The sequence below is a fragment of the Procambarus clarkii genome, chromosome 7, assembly GCF_040958095.1.
Source record: "Procambarus clarkii isolate CNS0578487 chromosome 7, FALCON_Pclarkii_2.0, whole genome shotgun sequence".
Taxonomy (NCBI): Eukaryota; Metazoa; Arthropoda; class Malacostraca; order Decapoda; family Cambaridae; genus Procambarus; species Procambarus clarkii.
The window spans coordinates 41,765,891-41,782,457 of record NC_091156.1 but is presented as its reverse complement, the minus strand read 5'-3'; the positions used below and the strand labels follow the sequence as shown (position 1 = coordinate 41,782,457).

Here is a 16,567-nt window from a genome sequence, read left to right as displayed (position 1 = left end):
TTGTGTTTAGTACTTTTGTTCCTTAATTTTGCCCGTTTGTGCTCTGTCTTTTTGTTCTGTTTTATGATGTAACTGTTTCCTTTTATTGTACTTATAAGCATGCTTGCATGTAAAAAAAAAAAAAAAAAAAAAAAAAAAAGGTACATCAGAACACGGGTCCCACTACTCTGACTGGTAATCACGAGACCTAGTCTCCAGCCCTCTTGCATAGGCAAAAGGAACAAAGTAAACTAACTGAATAATAGTGAATACTTGGACTCAACTGCACTCAACCCTTGAAGTGGCAATCAACAATGATATAAATACAGAAATAACAATATAACAACTTCTCACAAACAGAACTCTTGTCACTGACAATCTTCAATTAAGCAATTAATTTACCTTAACATTTGCCACCCACTTTGACCGGACGGTAGAGCGACGATCTCACTTCATGCAGGTCGGCGTTCAATCCTCGACCGTCCAAGTGGTTGGACACCATTCCTATCAAATGGAGTCTTAGAAACAAAAACTATTTAAATGCTATTGTCTACAGATAAACAATAGCTGAGCTGAGAGGAGTAGTTGTACTCCTCTGTACAACAATAGCTGAGCTGAGAGGAGTAGTTGTACTCCTCTGTACAACAATAGCTGAGAGATAGGTACATTGTACAACAATAGCTGAGAGAGGAGCTGAGCTTTGGTAAATGCCTCCAAAATTTTCTCATCCCTCGTCTCAATAAATTTCTTTACTTTATCCTCCTCCATCTCCATGTTATCGAGCATACACGACAGCACAGACAAGTTCATAGGTGCTAATATCACCGTGTCTGTCCCTTAGCTGGTTGGGTAACACTATTACTGAATTCACTGGCAACACTGTATTAGTACCCTGGCAACACTGTACCTAGACGAACGGATCCTGGCAAGGTCGCCAGTTCTTATCACGGGGGGTGGGGAGGGCTGGGGCTCCATTAGCAATCGGCTGCTAGGGGCTCAGAAGACAGAATACTCAATCCCTCTGACTCTTGGGATTCACCGGAGTCTCCTGGTCCCACAGGAGAGGACCAGCAATGCCCACCACCGCAGGTCTTTGCTCCCACCACTATGGGGTGCCACTGATTCACCCTGGGAGCCCTTCAGTCAACCACGGGGTAACTGCTGTTAGCAATTCCAGCCTAGACCCGTGGAGAAATGAAGGAAGACCCAGACTTACCTTTTAACAATAACTTTCCCCGAGTCTTGCCTTCCAGACAAAAAGGTTGCAGGAATTCCTTTCCTGCCTGCCTTCCCTACCTTCTTTTAACAAGGTCCCCAGCTGGGTTAGTATATCTGCACCCCAGCAATGCAGTTCAGTGGGTGTATTCTATACTGCTTGTTGCCAAAGTGTTGCTACTCCCATGGAGTTGACACTGCTCTGTCAGCAAAAGGTATACTTACATAAAAGTCTGTGTGGCTTTACCTCTGTTCAGCCACTACATTGCTTGTTGCCACCATCTCGGCTTTGATACTGGTCGGATGGCCCAGGGCACACTTTTATACAAGTCTATGCTGCTTTACCACTCTCCAGGCAATAAGACCTTCTGTAGAAAATGTAATGTTCTCTAGGTGAAACTATGATAACCCTCATGTATGCTCAGAGATTATTATGGAGGCACACTTAAACACAATGATAAAATGTGTGAATTTACTGACAAACTACATGAACACACATACATTTACAAGCAATACAGGACTGGGAAAATGAGAATAATAATCTGGAGATCGTCAGCAACTCTTCTTTTACGACCTCAAACAACTCCTTCGACTGGGCAGATTAAAAGAGGGCCACACACTGTTACGAACCCGGATCCAGCGTCCAAGCAAGGAGCAGTGACAACCACGCCATCTGTGGGTCAGCTCCCGAAACCCCCGCCAAACGGACGACGACACCTGGTGAGGACAGCGTGTACTGGCCTCGAGGACCAGTATCCAGTCTGGTTCCGCGCTCAACACCGCCGCTCCTGACCTCTGGTGAGGTGGTGCTCCGACGACAGCGCCATCTATGGACTGGATACGTCAGGTGTTTGTGCCCGAGCCCGTAAGTATTAGTGTCCCGGTTATTGATGACGTGTCTGCTTACAGAGTCGACCTGGGACCGCTGTGTTGAGGGTTGAGTCAGTCTACCCGAGGCAGCCAGTCTCCATACTGTGAACCTTGCTGCAGCTGTTGTGACGTCGTCCCCCCGGAAGAACACTGTGGTGTGTTAGCCTGCCAGTGGAGTGGCAGTGAAAGGATTTACCCGGGACCGACTGTTGGAGACGATAATCCACTGGGGTATTGAGGACAGGAGGGTGATTTGTGATATCACACGAGACTCCTGTCTAGGGCGTACCCCTTATATCGTTCGTGGAGTGGCCGTACCAGCCTTGGTGGCTCAGTACCTGCCAGCAGACCAGCTGGACGTGTGGTTGATGCCCTCCACGACGGTGCCCCCAGTGGACCTGTGTTGTGGCTGACCTGTGGCCAGGGTAGGCTCGGCATTCTCAGAGGACACGTCTTGAGGCCACGAAGAAAGCACCGCAGACTCGGCACCTAGCTTCTTGATCCAGTCTTCAGCAGAAGACTACATTGTGAATAATCCCCTTGTTTAGTGTTAATACTCCTCCCCCTTGTGCACTCATTAATTTTATATATTTAAACGGTGATGGTGTTGATTATAATATTAAGTTCTTAACTTTCTTTCCCTACTCCCTTTTAAGTTACTTGCGTCACGGATCTCATCCCTTGATAGCCACTACTGGCTTGGGAACGGATACATATATCTTCCTCTAACAACATCAGAGTGAGAACCCCGTTGCATCCCAAAAGGGCCATAACACACACTCCCTCATATAAATAATAATAATAAATAAAAAATAAAAAAATGTTTATTTAGGTAAGGTACTTAACTAAATAAACAAGTAATATTTTGTTTTACTTAAATAAATAATTTAGGTAAAATACAAGAGATTTTACAAAGAATGATGGATTTATAGATAGGGCTAGTACATATAATGCCTAAAGCCACTATTACGCAAAGCGTTTCGGGCATGAAAAACTTAAATGACTAAAGCTTAATACTAATTGAGCATAAAGAATAAAATGAGTTGAGAACAAATAAAAAAAAAAAAGAGATAAAAAAGGGGGAACATGGCTGAAAAAGCAGCACAAATACAATTAGGTAGACAAACAGTGTCGTTTAAAAAAAAAAACAGACATAGGTTGACAATAGTGGGGTAAGGTAGGTTACAGGGAATTTATTAGCTATAGCTTCGTTTTTGAGTCATTTCTAATTTCTCATTTCTAAAGAGTCATTTCAATCGTCAATACACTTTCAAAGTACCAACGAGCAATTGGTATTTATCACTACAACGCTCCATTTGTGTTTTCTTCAATGTATAAACTCCATCTGCCAATCTTCCTTAAATTTTTAAACCCTTAGGTAGTCTTTTGTCCTTTGTGTTCACAATTCATGTTCTGCCCGATTTGAGTAGTTTGAACATTAGCAAATAATGCTGTATTAATGTCGCCATAATAAATGTAATATTGCTAAATAGGTCCCAGAACAGCCCTGGGACAACACCTCCCTCAACTCAGTAAATGGGATAAAATATTTATACCAGACTAGTTCCGAGAGCCAACTTAAGCCAGCATCCCTTATCCCGTGAGCTACCCCCTAGAACCGTGAGTTAACTTCGAAATGTGAAATCATTAATAGGAGGAGTAATCATGACACTTACATTATCAAGCTGCTGTTGGGAGAGGTTGGTGCCCAAGAGCTCATTCAGTTTTCCAAGTTCCTTCTTTATGTCAGCTTTAAAGTCTTCATAAAAGACAAAGTGCATATAGGGCTCATCCTTTTGCCCCCAGGCCATCATCAGGTTGGGCCAGTAGGGACAGTACAACACTGCAGAGAGGAATTACGTTTAACTCAATGTTTTACATGTGTAAACAAAAGGTTAAGCCTTTAAATTTTGCAATATATAGTTATTATACAATTATATTTTGGAGATAAGCTATATGAAATGCAGTTATTTCCGATACTGAAAAAATTATCTTAAGAACACATTAATATTTGATAATTTTTTAGAAGTTAAAATTTCAAGAAGACAATAGGAGTTATTGCAGACCTCAATATCGCACACTATTACACTACTACCGAGGAGAACTGCAACAAACTGTCAAGAAAAAAAGTACTTGCACTTGTGGCCAATACTAACCACCTACACTAACTGGCTAGAGCAGCCTGATCCCATTTGTCCAAACACAGAAGGTACCCACCTACAACACTGCACAACACTCAAACCTGAACACAGTATGCGGCCCCAGCATGAAGCCCGTACCTTGTCAAGCACAAGACCAAGATTGAAAAAAGTTGAGGTATGCCACTAGGTTAGTCCCAGACCCAAGAGGCACAAGTTACTAGGAAAGGGCGATTGAACTTCACGTAGATGGAAGACTAAAGAGCTCGGGGACACGATCACTACATACAAAATTCGAGGGAATTTACAGGGTAGACACGGATATATTTAAAAAAAACTGGTGGTACACTCACAAGGGGAACAGGTGGAAGCCGAGTACCCAAATAAGCCACAGCCTGAGAAAGAACTTTCAGTGTCAGTAGTTAGTAATGGGATTGCACTAGAATGTGGTGGAGGCCGACTCCATATACAACCTCAAATGTAGATACGAGGGCGCTTCAGAAGCTCAGGAATCTGTACAAGAGTAGATTGACGGGACGAAAGAGCCAAAGCTCAACCCCCACAAGCAACACTAGTCGAGTGTACGTACGTACGTGCACACGTGCGTGCACACACACACACACACACAAACCAAAGCTACTACACAGTCACATCAGGAGGAAGACAACAGTGAAGGAACAGGTGATGAAACTTAGGGTGGGCGAGAACAGGTACACACAGAATGACAGAGGTATGTGAAGAACTCTACAAAAGATCACAGGAGGTCTTTACAATAGAACGGGGAGAAGTCTCGGCGCTAGGAGAGGTGGCAGCAAACCAGGTGACCTTGGAAAGGTTCGAAATTATAAGAGATGAGGTCAAGAAGCACCTATTGGAGCTGGATGCGAGAAAAGCTGTTGGGCCAGACGGAATCTCACCATGGGTATTGAAAGTGTGCATGAGCACTTTGCTTGCCACTCTCCATAGTGTATAGTAGGTCACTGGGAGACCTACGAGAAATAGAAGACTGCTAATGTAGTACCAATATACAAAAAGGGTGACAGACAAGAGGCCCTGAACTACAGGCCAGTGTCCTTAACTTTCATACCATGCAAGGTGATGGAAAAGATTGTGAGAGAAACCTAGTAACACATCTGGAGAGAAGAAACTTCGTGACAACCCATCAACATGGGTGTAGGGAGGGTAAATCTTTACTGACAGGCTTGATCGTAGAATTCTACGATCAGGTGACAAAGATTAAGCAAGAAAGAGAAGGATGTGCAGACTGCAATTATATTTTTTTTTTTTTTTTTTTTTTTTTTTTTTTTTTTTTTTTAACTGTCTGAAAGCCTTTGACACAGTACCCCATAAAAGGTTGATGCACAAGCTGGAGAAACAGACAGGCTTAACTGGTAGGGCGCTCCAGTGGATAAGGGAGTACCTAAGCAAAAGGAAGCAGAGTTACAGTGAGGGGTGAGACCTCAGAATGGCGTGAAGACACCAGTGGAGTCCCACAAGGCTCTGCACTTGGACCTATCCCGTTTCTGATATACGTAAATGATCTCCCAGAGGGGATAGACTCTTTCCTCTCAATGTTTGCTGACGACGCCAAAATTATGAGAAGGATTGGGGCAGAGGACAGCTCGAGGCTTCAAAGAGACCTGGACAAGCTGCAGGAATGGTCGAACAAATGGCGGCGTTGTGAGAGCAAGACGTGTTTGGTGGTAGCGGCCGTGTCTCGGTCGCCACCACCCCTGTTATCGCGGTGTTATCACTATTTCCTCATCACCACAGTAACCCTGCTATCGTGGATAGTGCCTGGATCCAATTTGCGTGATCGTAGGCCGATTAGCAAGAAATTTGAGCGAGAAAAGACTGTTTAAGGAACACGTTCGGATGAGGCACGAGGCAGCTTCGTTGTGTATCACATGTGGCTAACATCTGATGTCATCGGTGATATTGACCAAGATGCTTGGCAGAAAGTAGGATTCGGAAGGGGGTTTCTCAAGTGTTAGAAGAGGCCCCGGTTTGTGATTTTTGGGAAATTACAAGTCAGTGTTGGAACATTGAATTCTTCCTCACCCATGTTGCCATTATGCCCTGTGTACGAGTCCATATACTTGTGGTTTGTGGAGTGTACGGTGGTGGTGGGAAAGGGGGGGAAGAGGGAGTGTGCATGTGCATTCGCAGGTTCCGTTGTGTATGCCTGCTGGCAACACATGCCGCCTCAACCTTGTGCGCGGCGCCGAGACTGCCTCTCACCACTCTGGCCACACCCTGGGGCCACACCTAGTCGATGCACATGGGAGCATGTTGGGTGATTAGCTGCTGCAGCCTAGAAGTAGAAGTATGTGGATGAATGTGGAAACTGGTAACTTCAGTACTCATTATGTAACTAGCCGTTCCCGGCCACGCGTTTCTGTGGCTCGGCAACGCAGATGGGTTGCCGAGCCACAGCAACCTTGCCATCTTACAGTCCTTCCCACTATCCCCCTTCCCTCATCCTCTCAACCATTCCTCACTCGCCCATCCCTACCAAACCCCCTCCCCTGTTATCTCGTCCTCTGCACTATTCCTTACTCTCTTGTCCACCCCACCATTCTCTATTCCCCTGTCCCCACCATCCCCTACTTCCCACCATTCCCCAATCCCTCGTCAAATACATTCCCAAATTATCCGATTACCCATCAGAAAATTAAGAACCTCAAATGATGTCATGTTCCCATCTCTGATAGAAAAAAAAATGAGAAAAAACTACTCGCAAAATGAATGGTATGGTAAAAAGACGAATTCCAACGCAATGCTACAAAATAATTAAATCAAAATTAAAATAAATTTAATTTTCATAGGTTTTGATTTATCAAGGGAATCTAATAATGAAATGGAATTCATAACATTTAGTTTAGCGGGTGTGTTGCAATTACATGCAACAAATGGTGCCTTTTGAAAATAAAGTTTGTTCCTCTCCCAGGTCTGTATGTATATAGTAGGCATATAAAAACCACATTCGAATGGAACGTTGTGTCAATTTCCAAGCAATCAATGAAGAACTTTGGGAGATTACAGTGCGTGTTCTTACGTTTAAGAAAGGGGGGCAGTTAAAAAAAAAAATATCCTTTCACAGGTGAGCCATGTATAAAGTAGGTATATAAAAACCATGTGCCTATTGAAAATGCAAAGTTGTGTCAAACCTTCAAAGCAATCCGTAAAGAAGATTGGAAGCAAGTAAGTAATTATCAAAAGAAGGCACCAAACCGGGAAGGCTATGTAGCACCATCAAATACGCAAAATAATCAGAGGGCGCTAAATATCACCAAGGATGCCAATACGAGAACAAAAACGCATAAGGCGAACGATATCAAAAGTATCCGAGTCACCAAGAATTCTATCGAGGGACAGGTGACCGCGAGGGGCGGTCGGAAAGCAAGACACACACATGGAAGTCAGGACATTCAAGAAGGACACGCACGACCGTAAGAGGGACAATGCAACTAGGACAATAAGGAGCAGGGCGGCGCTCCATCAAGTGACCATGGGTTAAGCGAGTATGGCCAATACGCAACCTCGCCAGAGCCGTTTCCCACCGCCGGTTACGGTGGAAAGAGGACGGCCACGAGGAAACAACATTTAAGAGCATGTAGCTTGTTACCAGTAACAGACAACCAAGAAGCCTGCCAACGGGTAAGGACTGAGGAATGGATAACCGGGTAAAAGTCGGAATACGGAATGCCTTTACGAGAGATGGGACAAGAGCAGACAGCTTCCTTGGCGGCAGCATCCGCACGCTCATTTAAAGACACCAATATGGCTGGGAACCCAACAAAACTCAACCGACTTAAATTTACTGTGAACGAGAAACAGCCAATGCTGGATCTCAACTACTGGATGAACCGGATTAAAGGACCCGAGAGCCATGAGGGCACTACGAGAGTCAACAACAACTACAAAGGAAGACTGACAACGAGAAAGCAGGAGACGAAGAGCATAGAGAATAGCATAAAGTTCCGCTGTAAAGATGCTAGTCTCCGGAGGCAAGCGACACATAAATGCGATCAGGAAAAACAACAGAGTAGCCAACACCGTCCGCTGACTTAGACCCATCGGTGAAGACAAACGGAGCGGGAGTGAGAAGAAAAGTGCTCGAGGAAAAGGCGTTTTAGAACCGTAGGAGGGGTAAAAGCTTTAGTGACACGGGTCAAGGATGTACAAAACCGCGGAAGAGGGACCCTCCACGGGGGCAAAGAAGGAACACGAGGAGAAACATCAGAAATACGAACGGAAAGAATCCTGTAGGCGAGATAACCGGACAGAAAGAGGGAGGTGGTGAAGAGTAACAGGAACCGCAGGAAAGGTAAAAGTTAAAGCACGACAGAGGCGAGAGGAAGGATGTTGCAAGGACCGCGCAAGATAGCGAAGACAGTAGCTGATCACGGCGGTCCTGGAGAGACAGGAAGCCAGTGTCAACATACAAGCTAAGGATGGGAGTCGAACGAAAGGCACCAGAACTGAGGCGCAACCCAGTATGGTGCAAAGCATCAAGACAGCGAAGAGTAGAAGGAGAAGCAGAGGAGTAAGTAGGGCAACCATAATCGAGCTTAGACAGGACGAGAGAGGAATGTAAAGCAAGGAGTGCGCGCCTATCTGCCCCCCAAGAAGTATGGGACAAGACCCGAAGGAGGGTAAGGGCCTTAGAGCACTCAACACAGAGGTAAGAGATATGGGGAGACCAAGACAAACGAGTGTCAAGGAATAACCCCAAAAGCTTCGCGGAATCTTTGAATTCAAGGGGATGACCATAAAGGGACAAAGAGGGACGAAGAACAACCCGTTTCCGCGTAAAAGTCATGGCACAAGTCTTAGAAGTAGAGAACTTTAAGCCATGATCTGTGGCCCAAGACGACACAGCATCAATTGCAAGTTGAAGCCGACGTTGAAGGAGAGGCGAATCATCACCCTGACAACAAAGGGTAAGATCATCGACAGAGAGCGGAGAAGACACCAGAAGGAAGAGAGGAAAGAAGACCATTGAGGGCAACCAGAAAAAAGAGTAGTGCTCAGAACACTACCCTGGGGCACACCTTCGTATTGCTGAAAAGAGGGAGAGAGCGCGGTACCAAGGCGCACCCGAAAGGAACGACGAGAGAGGAAGCTGCGGAGAAAGAGAGGGAGATGACCACGAAGGCCAAAAGAATGAAGTTGAGATAGGATATGATAACGCCAAGTGGTGTCTTAAGCCTTTTCCAGGTCAAAAAGGACGGCAACAACGGAGGTCTTCGCAGCAAAAGCAGTACGAATATAGACCTCCAAGTTCACCAGGACATCTGTCGTGCTGCGGCACTTGCGGAAACCAAATTGAGAAGGGGAGAGGAGGTGATGGTGTTCCAGGAACCACATCAGATGAACGTTAACCATATGTTCAAAGAGTTTGCAGACACAACTTGTGAGAGCAATAGGGCGAAAGTCCTTAGGGGAAGTACCCAGAGACCCCGGTTTATGAACAGGGAGGACAACGGCATCGAGCCAGTCCTCAGGGACTGACGACGACTCCCAGATCCGATTATACAGACTCAGTAAATACCGAGACGTGCTCGGAGGGAGATGGCGAAGCATCTCATAATGAATACCATCGGAGCCCGCCGCCATAGAACTGCAGAGGGCCAGGGCAGAACGAAGTTCAGAGAGAGAAGGGATCATTATAGGGAAGCTGAAGACGAGTGCAGAAATCTAAAGGACGAGACTCAAGGACAGGTTTACGAAGAAGGAAAGATTGGGGAAGATGAAGACCAGAGCTAACAGAAAAGTGGGAACCCAGTTCGGAAGCGACCTGCAATGGGTCCTCCACAAGAGTATCATGGAGGTGAAGGACCGGTGAAACATCGGGAACGAACTTACCCGCTATCTTGCGGATACGCTTCCAGATCTGGGCCAGAGGGGTTTCGGACGTAATCGTCGAGACATAAGATGCCCAACATTCACGTTTAGCCGTACGGATGGCCCTACGGGCCACCGCACTCGCTTTCCGAAAGAAAAAAGAATCGGTCGTCTGCCTACGGCGGTGCCTCTTCCAGGCTGCACGCTTACAGCGGACAGCCCGAGCACAGTCCGCATTCCACCAGGGAACGCACTTCCGTGGACCCCGGGAGGAAGAGCGAGGGATAGAGCGGAGGGCAGCGTTGAAGACAGTGTTATGAAAAAGGAGGAGAGTGCGAGAGAGGGGGAGAAGGGAGAGGTCAGAGAGAGTAGCACTGAGGGAAAATAGGGTCCAGTCCGCCTTAGCAAACTGCCACCTAGGGAAAGAGAGGGAAGGGCGAAAAGAGAAAAAGGAAACAAGGATGGGGAAATGATCACTTCCATGGAGGTCATCAAGAACCTGCTACGTGAAATCTAAGTAAAGAGAAGAAGAGCAGAGAGAAAGATCAAGACAAGAAAGGGTGCGAGTCCAAGAGTCCAAATGAGTGGGCTCACCAGAGTTCAGAAGAGACAGGGAAGAAGAGAGGAGAAACGGCTCAAGAAGGCGACCCCGGGTATTCGTCAGAACGTCACCCCAAAGAGAATGACGACAATTGAAGTCACCCAGCAGGAACACAGGCTCCGGCAAGGAGTCCAGGAGGTGTTTCAAATCAGGAAGAGAAAGCGGGACACTCGAGGGGGAGATAAATGGAACAAACAGTGTACCATTTCCCCACAAAGACACGAGCAGCAGAACAATGGAGAGGTGAAGGAAAAAGTAAAGGAACAAAGGGAACATCAGCACGAATCAAAAGAGCTGAAGAATTAGAAGCCCCAGCAACAGCTGGGGGGGGGGGGGAGAGAAAGGAATAGCCACGAAAACGACCAGGACGAGCACCAAGCATCGGCTCCTGGAGACAGACACAAAGGGGCGAAAACAGCGAAATCAGAAGTTGGAGTTCGAGGAAATTAGCGTAATAACCTCGAACGTTCCATTGAAGAATGGACAACGATGAGAAGAGAAAGGTCAAAAACAGAGAACAAGGAAGAAACAAAGGCGAAAGATCAACAGAGCACGTTAAAGAATATCAGGGTCGGGATCAGGGTCGGGATCAGGGTCAGCAAAGTCAGGGTTAGGGGGCATAGGTAAACTGAGCAAAGACGGAGGGAAGGAAACGGGAGAACAGATCAGAGGTGGGCGGGCGGGGTCCGGAGGAGGAGGAAGAAGAAGAGGAGGAGGAGACAACGGTGAGGAGCAGGCAAGGACAGCAGCAGGAAGAGGAGGGGTAGAAAGAGGGGAGCGCACTTCAGAAAGGGCAGCAACTGAGAGGGAAACGGGGGCTAAAGAAACCTCCATAGCAGGAACAGGGGGCGCAACCACCGAAATGGGAGGGGAAGGAGCGAGAGAGGCAGAAGTAGGGGCCGAGGAAGAAAGCGAAACCTCCTTACCCGCCGGGGAGGAGGAAGGAGAGGAGCCAGGTTTACGCTTCTGACGTAAAGAGACAGGTGTTCCAGCAACCACGTACTGGGCAACGGATTCTAGCGTCTCAACAGGAGAAGCTGAACGAGAGCACACATGACGGCCGTTTGGAGAGCGATGGACATCAGCCCGCACCGACAGGCGGGCTGTGGCTACTCCCCCTCCTTGTCTACTATGAGAAATGGTAGAAATCCGTTTGATATTCGGCTAATAGTTCTATTTTCTCCATTCATCCTTGTTTCGTTAAGTGCAATAATGTTTTCTGCAGACAAGAGCCCTTAAATAACATATTTTGTTTCTTAGACTCTAACTGTTCATATAATATACCTTAAGTGTTTTTATTTTGAAGCTCTTCTCCTTCCATGTTAGTTTTGCCAATTACCCCCCCCCCCCACCACCAGCACAAACGTTTATTGGCCTCTTCATGTCAATTCTCATACCCCTAACTATTAAGTTTAACCACAAACAAACCCCTCCAACCACATGTTTCCATCGAGTTGGCAACTGCAACAACCCCCAGTTCTAGATAAATGCACCCCATCCCGAGCATACATGACACTTCTTTAAGTGTTCGGTTACCAATGAATGATATTGCATTCAATTTAAATTGTCAGGTCGGCAGTCGAGTCTTCGACAACCATTAATTTCGAACACCCTTACTTGGAAGAATGCCATACATGATTGAGTCATCCCTTGCTCCTAACTAATTATATGGCGGTCTTTAACCTCTGTATCAGTTCTTCACTCCTAATTCGTCCTACAGCATTTCCACCTGCACTCATAAAAATGAGTTTCCATCTCCTGCCATATCATACACGTTTACTATATCCCCAATCCCTGCTCCCGGATAGTAAACCCTTAATTAACCTGTTCCTCCTCCTGACACAAGGCTCTATCCAAATACCTTGCCTGGGAATCTCCCACAACCAAAATTCACTTAGCTGCTACTTTTACTTGGTGAGCAGATTGAGGGACCGGCGCTCATTTTGTTGTCTTGCCTCTCAGGCAAACTGCTGGCTCCCTACAGCACTTTTAGCTCTTTTGCTGTGTTGGAAGGAAGTTTTAGAACATGGGTAGGAAGCCTTGCCAGTCTCTTCTTAAGACCCCCTGTCCTTTACGACACTGAAAGGAAATGTCTTTTTAATACTGGTCTCGTCCTGCGTTTCGTCTTGACATTGTTTCCGCTGTCATAGCTCCTCCCGTAGGAAATCTGTCTTAAAGATCTGTGTAGATTCATCAGTTCCTTAATTACACCTCTGCAATAGGTGTTGGAAATTTGGACATGTCAATAGACCATCACAAGAGGCCGTGTCCCTGTGTGGAGACAGAGGCCATTAAAAGATCGAATGGTTTTTCTCCCCAGCCTCGCTACATGACTTGCGGTGACGCCAACCCTGCCTTCTTGCGCTCATGCATACACTAAGAATTTGAGAAAGCCATTCTCAACATTAAACATTGATCAGATTTTTCCCTTGGAGCAAGATGCAAAGGTAAATATCTAAACTCTTTCTGACATGACTTGAGCTAGTGTTGCATCACTCTTCTCCTCCACTACTCGCCTCTTTCTAGCTTCCACAACAGTTGCCAGGCCTTAAACCAAAATATCTCCAGTAACTCCGTTTTCCGCTCCTCCCCATTCTGACCGCAGAATCTACCTCGCGCTTCCCTACCAATCTTCTCCTGCAGTTTAGTTCATTGTTATTTCTCCATCCTCCCTCTTCTCTCCACTGCACCATTCCCTTCCCAATCCCATGTCTATTTTCAGCCCTCATTTTTTTTCCGCAGTTTCACGACACGTGACCGATGTCATCCTCCTGCCGGTCATCTCCGCCGTGTCCTATCACGACCTTCCTCTCCTACAGAGACTGTGGAGGCTATCGCACAGTACATGTCTCCTGGTACTTGTACATGTCAGAAGCGTAAACCTGGATTCTGTCTTCCTTCCCAACTAGTCAGCAGTAGTATGTCGATCCCCCTAATTTCTACATTTAGCTTTGTCCCAATTTTTCCTCCCATCTCTGGTGGAGTAAACTCTTCCCCACTGGAGATGCCCCACACAGTAATTCTTCATCTGACGATTTCTTTGATAAAATGTATCCCACTCTTCTCTTTATTCTTCTCTTTATCTTCTCTTTATTTGGCTTCCATGCGGCGGGTTCTTGACCTCCATAACATTTTCCCATCCGTGTAACATTTTTCACCCTTCCTAGGTGAGTTTGTTACCTCTGATCTGCATCTTTAATTTTTTTTCCGTCTCGGGACACGCGGAAGTGTTCCCTGGTGGAAATCGGACTGCTCGGGGTGTGTGCTGTAAGCGTGCAGCCTGGAAGAAACGCCAGCGCCAATAAACGCAGACTCTCGTATTTGATTTGGTAAAGAGTGCAGTGGCCTATGGGGCCATCAGTGCGGCTAAGCAGAAGTTTGAAATCTTCATTAATTATGATTGACACTACTATCCCCCAGATCTGAAAAACTGCCTAATACGAGTAAGTTTGTTCTAGATTTCTCATGTATTTCATCTCCAAGGTTCTATTGTGGCAGATCAGATGTCGGTCGCGTCCGAACTGGGTTCACACTTTTCGGCTAATGGCTCTGTTTCATTTATTCCTCCCTCTGTCCTTTTTCGGAATCCCCTTCTTGAATCTGGTCCCTTTGCCCCTTTTGCATATATCTCCAGCTATACCAAGAGTTTTTCTCCTGTAACTCGTCTACTCTGATAGTCTGCTGTTCTATGGCAGCGGATTCTGAAGACATTCAGACGCTATGGCATCTCCCTCCATGCACACTTTATTTACCGAATAGTTATAACCGTATCTGGTGGGGAAGGGAATGGTCAGGTCGAGAAGGGTCGTCAGTTACCGGGGAGTGGCTTGAAGCAGGTGTTCTTCCTTGTCAGAAATCTGGTTCACTTGGGACAAGAGAACCTGGATATGACATCACTTGGAGATGACACTGTCCCAACCTAGTTATTTAGGTCTTCGTGGCAATCTCCCTCTTCCTGCAAGGCTCCCTCTTAGTCATTCCCTTAGAGCAAGGCTTGGTACCACTCTCGCTACCTATTTTCGACAAAATGAAAGGGTACCCCCAAAGCAGTGTTCTCAGCACTTTTATTTTTCCTGGTTGCCTTCAATGGCCTTCTTTCCAACCTTTCTTCTAGGCGTTTTTCCACTTTCTATATTGATCTTACCCTCTGCCATTGAGATGACTTAATTTCCTCCAACAGTGGCTTCAACATGGAATTGAAGCAGTGTCATCCTGGGGCCACCAATTATGGCTCAAGTTTTCTACTACAGATGTGTAAAGGTTACGACTTTTACTAGGAAGAAAGTTTCTCATTCTTCGTTTTTGCGTTATTGCAGTCCTCTTTTGTATACAGTTTAGAAACTTCCGTGGCTAATATTTGAGAAGATTATCTTGGTGGCCTCCCGTCTCTTGCCTCGCAGTTGAATGTTTTAAAGCCTTTAACTTAGTCTTGTCCAATACTACTTGGAGAGATGTGCTACTCTATTTACATTCCTCTCGCATGCTGTCGAAACTCGGTTATGACTCTCGTTTACTAGTCTGACTCTCCTTCAACTCCTCGTCTTGATGATCTTCACCATACTAGGTTACACCTCGGCTCTGGTGTTCGGCCCGGTACGGGGTTGTTAGACTCTTGACCCTGTGAGTTTTTACTGGCATCCTGGCTCTAAAAGATCGTCGTGATCCCTACTGTCTCTGCTACCTTGTGCGGTCCCTACAACACCGTCACACTCGCTTGTTCTGCTTTGATAGTTGCCTCTTCCGTAGGCCCCTGTTCCTCTTGACCTTTTAACCGTTTTCTCTCGCTTGCAAGATATTGTTAGTTGCCAATATTTGTGTCGGTCCATCCTAGCTCCCATTAAGAGGTCACTATTACAAATCTTTGCAAAACCTAGACTTGCATTGCAAAGGCTTCTACTCCCTCCTACAATTGTGAATTTTTTTTTTTCTCTCTCTCTTCACACTTTTCACACAACTTCTATGTTGCAATCTTCACAGATGGGTCAGTCATCCGACGGTACAAGCTACTCCGTTGTATTTCCTGATCACAACTGTGTTGCCTTTCCCTGGAGACTAGCATCTTCCCGACAGAACTTTGCCATTTTGTCTGCTTCATTGCTATCTCACTGTCGACATTGCCTTGTCATTGTAGTGAGTCTCGCAGTGCCTTCATGATTCTTGACATTTTAACATAGTCCATCCTGTGGTAGTCGAAATTCCAGTGTTTATCTCCAGCAGATTTTAAATGGTGTAGTTTTGCATTGGTACCAGCCATATTATTTTTCCTAATGATCCTGCAAATTCTGCTGCTGAGGAGGCTATCTGCACTGGGTCAATTTCCCGCACAGGCTTTTCTTGATTTTTACGAAGTCATTAATTCGTCAGTGTCCGTTGACAGGGTCGTCGGTCATGTTATTGGTAACACTGAATGCTCTAAAGTGTAGTCTGTCTTTTACACCACCGTAATTGGCGGTGGGAAACGGCTCTGGCCAGGTTACGTATTAGCCGTACAAGTTTTTCCCAGGCACTGGATGGAGTGCCGCCCTGCTCCTTATTGCCCCGAACTGCATTGTCCCTTTTACGGTTGTGCATATCCTTGCTGAACGTCCTGACTTCTAGGATGCGTGTATTGTTTCTTGCCTGCCACTCATAGTAATTTGTCCCACGATATAATCCTTACCCTGCAAATGCACAACATAATGGTCTCTGTTGTTACGGTCTCTATTGATCAAATGTTGTTGTTAACTTGAAAAATGTGCATGGAAATTCTTCAGTGCAGTGCAGTGAAGTGTCTTGTCATTTTGTAGTCGACCGTTACCGTTCTAGATAGGAATGACCTCCTAAAGCTATGTGCAACAACCATGGTGATGTCCACTGTACATTTATTGTTCATGTTGACACTTGTATAGTGCATACGTGGTCCAGAAACTATCAT

General features: G+C 45.9%; 1 protein-coding gene across 1 annotated transcript in view; it reads right to left on the bottom strand.

Annotated features, from left to right (window-relative positions):
* Window positions 1-3,674: 3,674 nt before the first annotated feature.
* LOC123761286 (sulfotransferase 1A1-like) overlaps window positions 3,675-16,567 on the bottom strand; it is a 163,312-nt gene continuing 150,419 nt past the window's right edge. Inside the window, exon 6 of the mRNA XM_069314237.1 lies at window positions 3,675-3,907. Within this exon, the coding sequence (XP_069170338.1) occupies window positions 3,690-3,907 (218 nt within the window). The 3' untranslated portion in view covers window positions 3,675-3,689. The remainder of the gene's footprint in view (window positions 3,908-16,567) is intronic.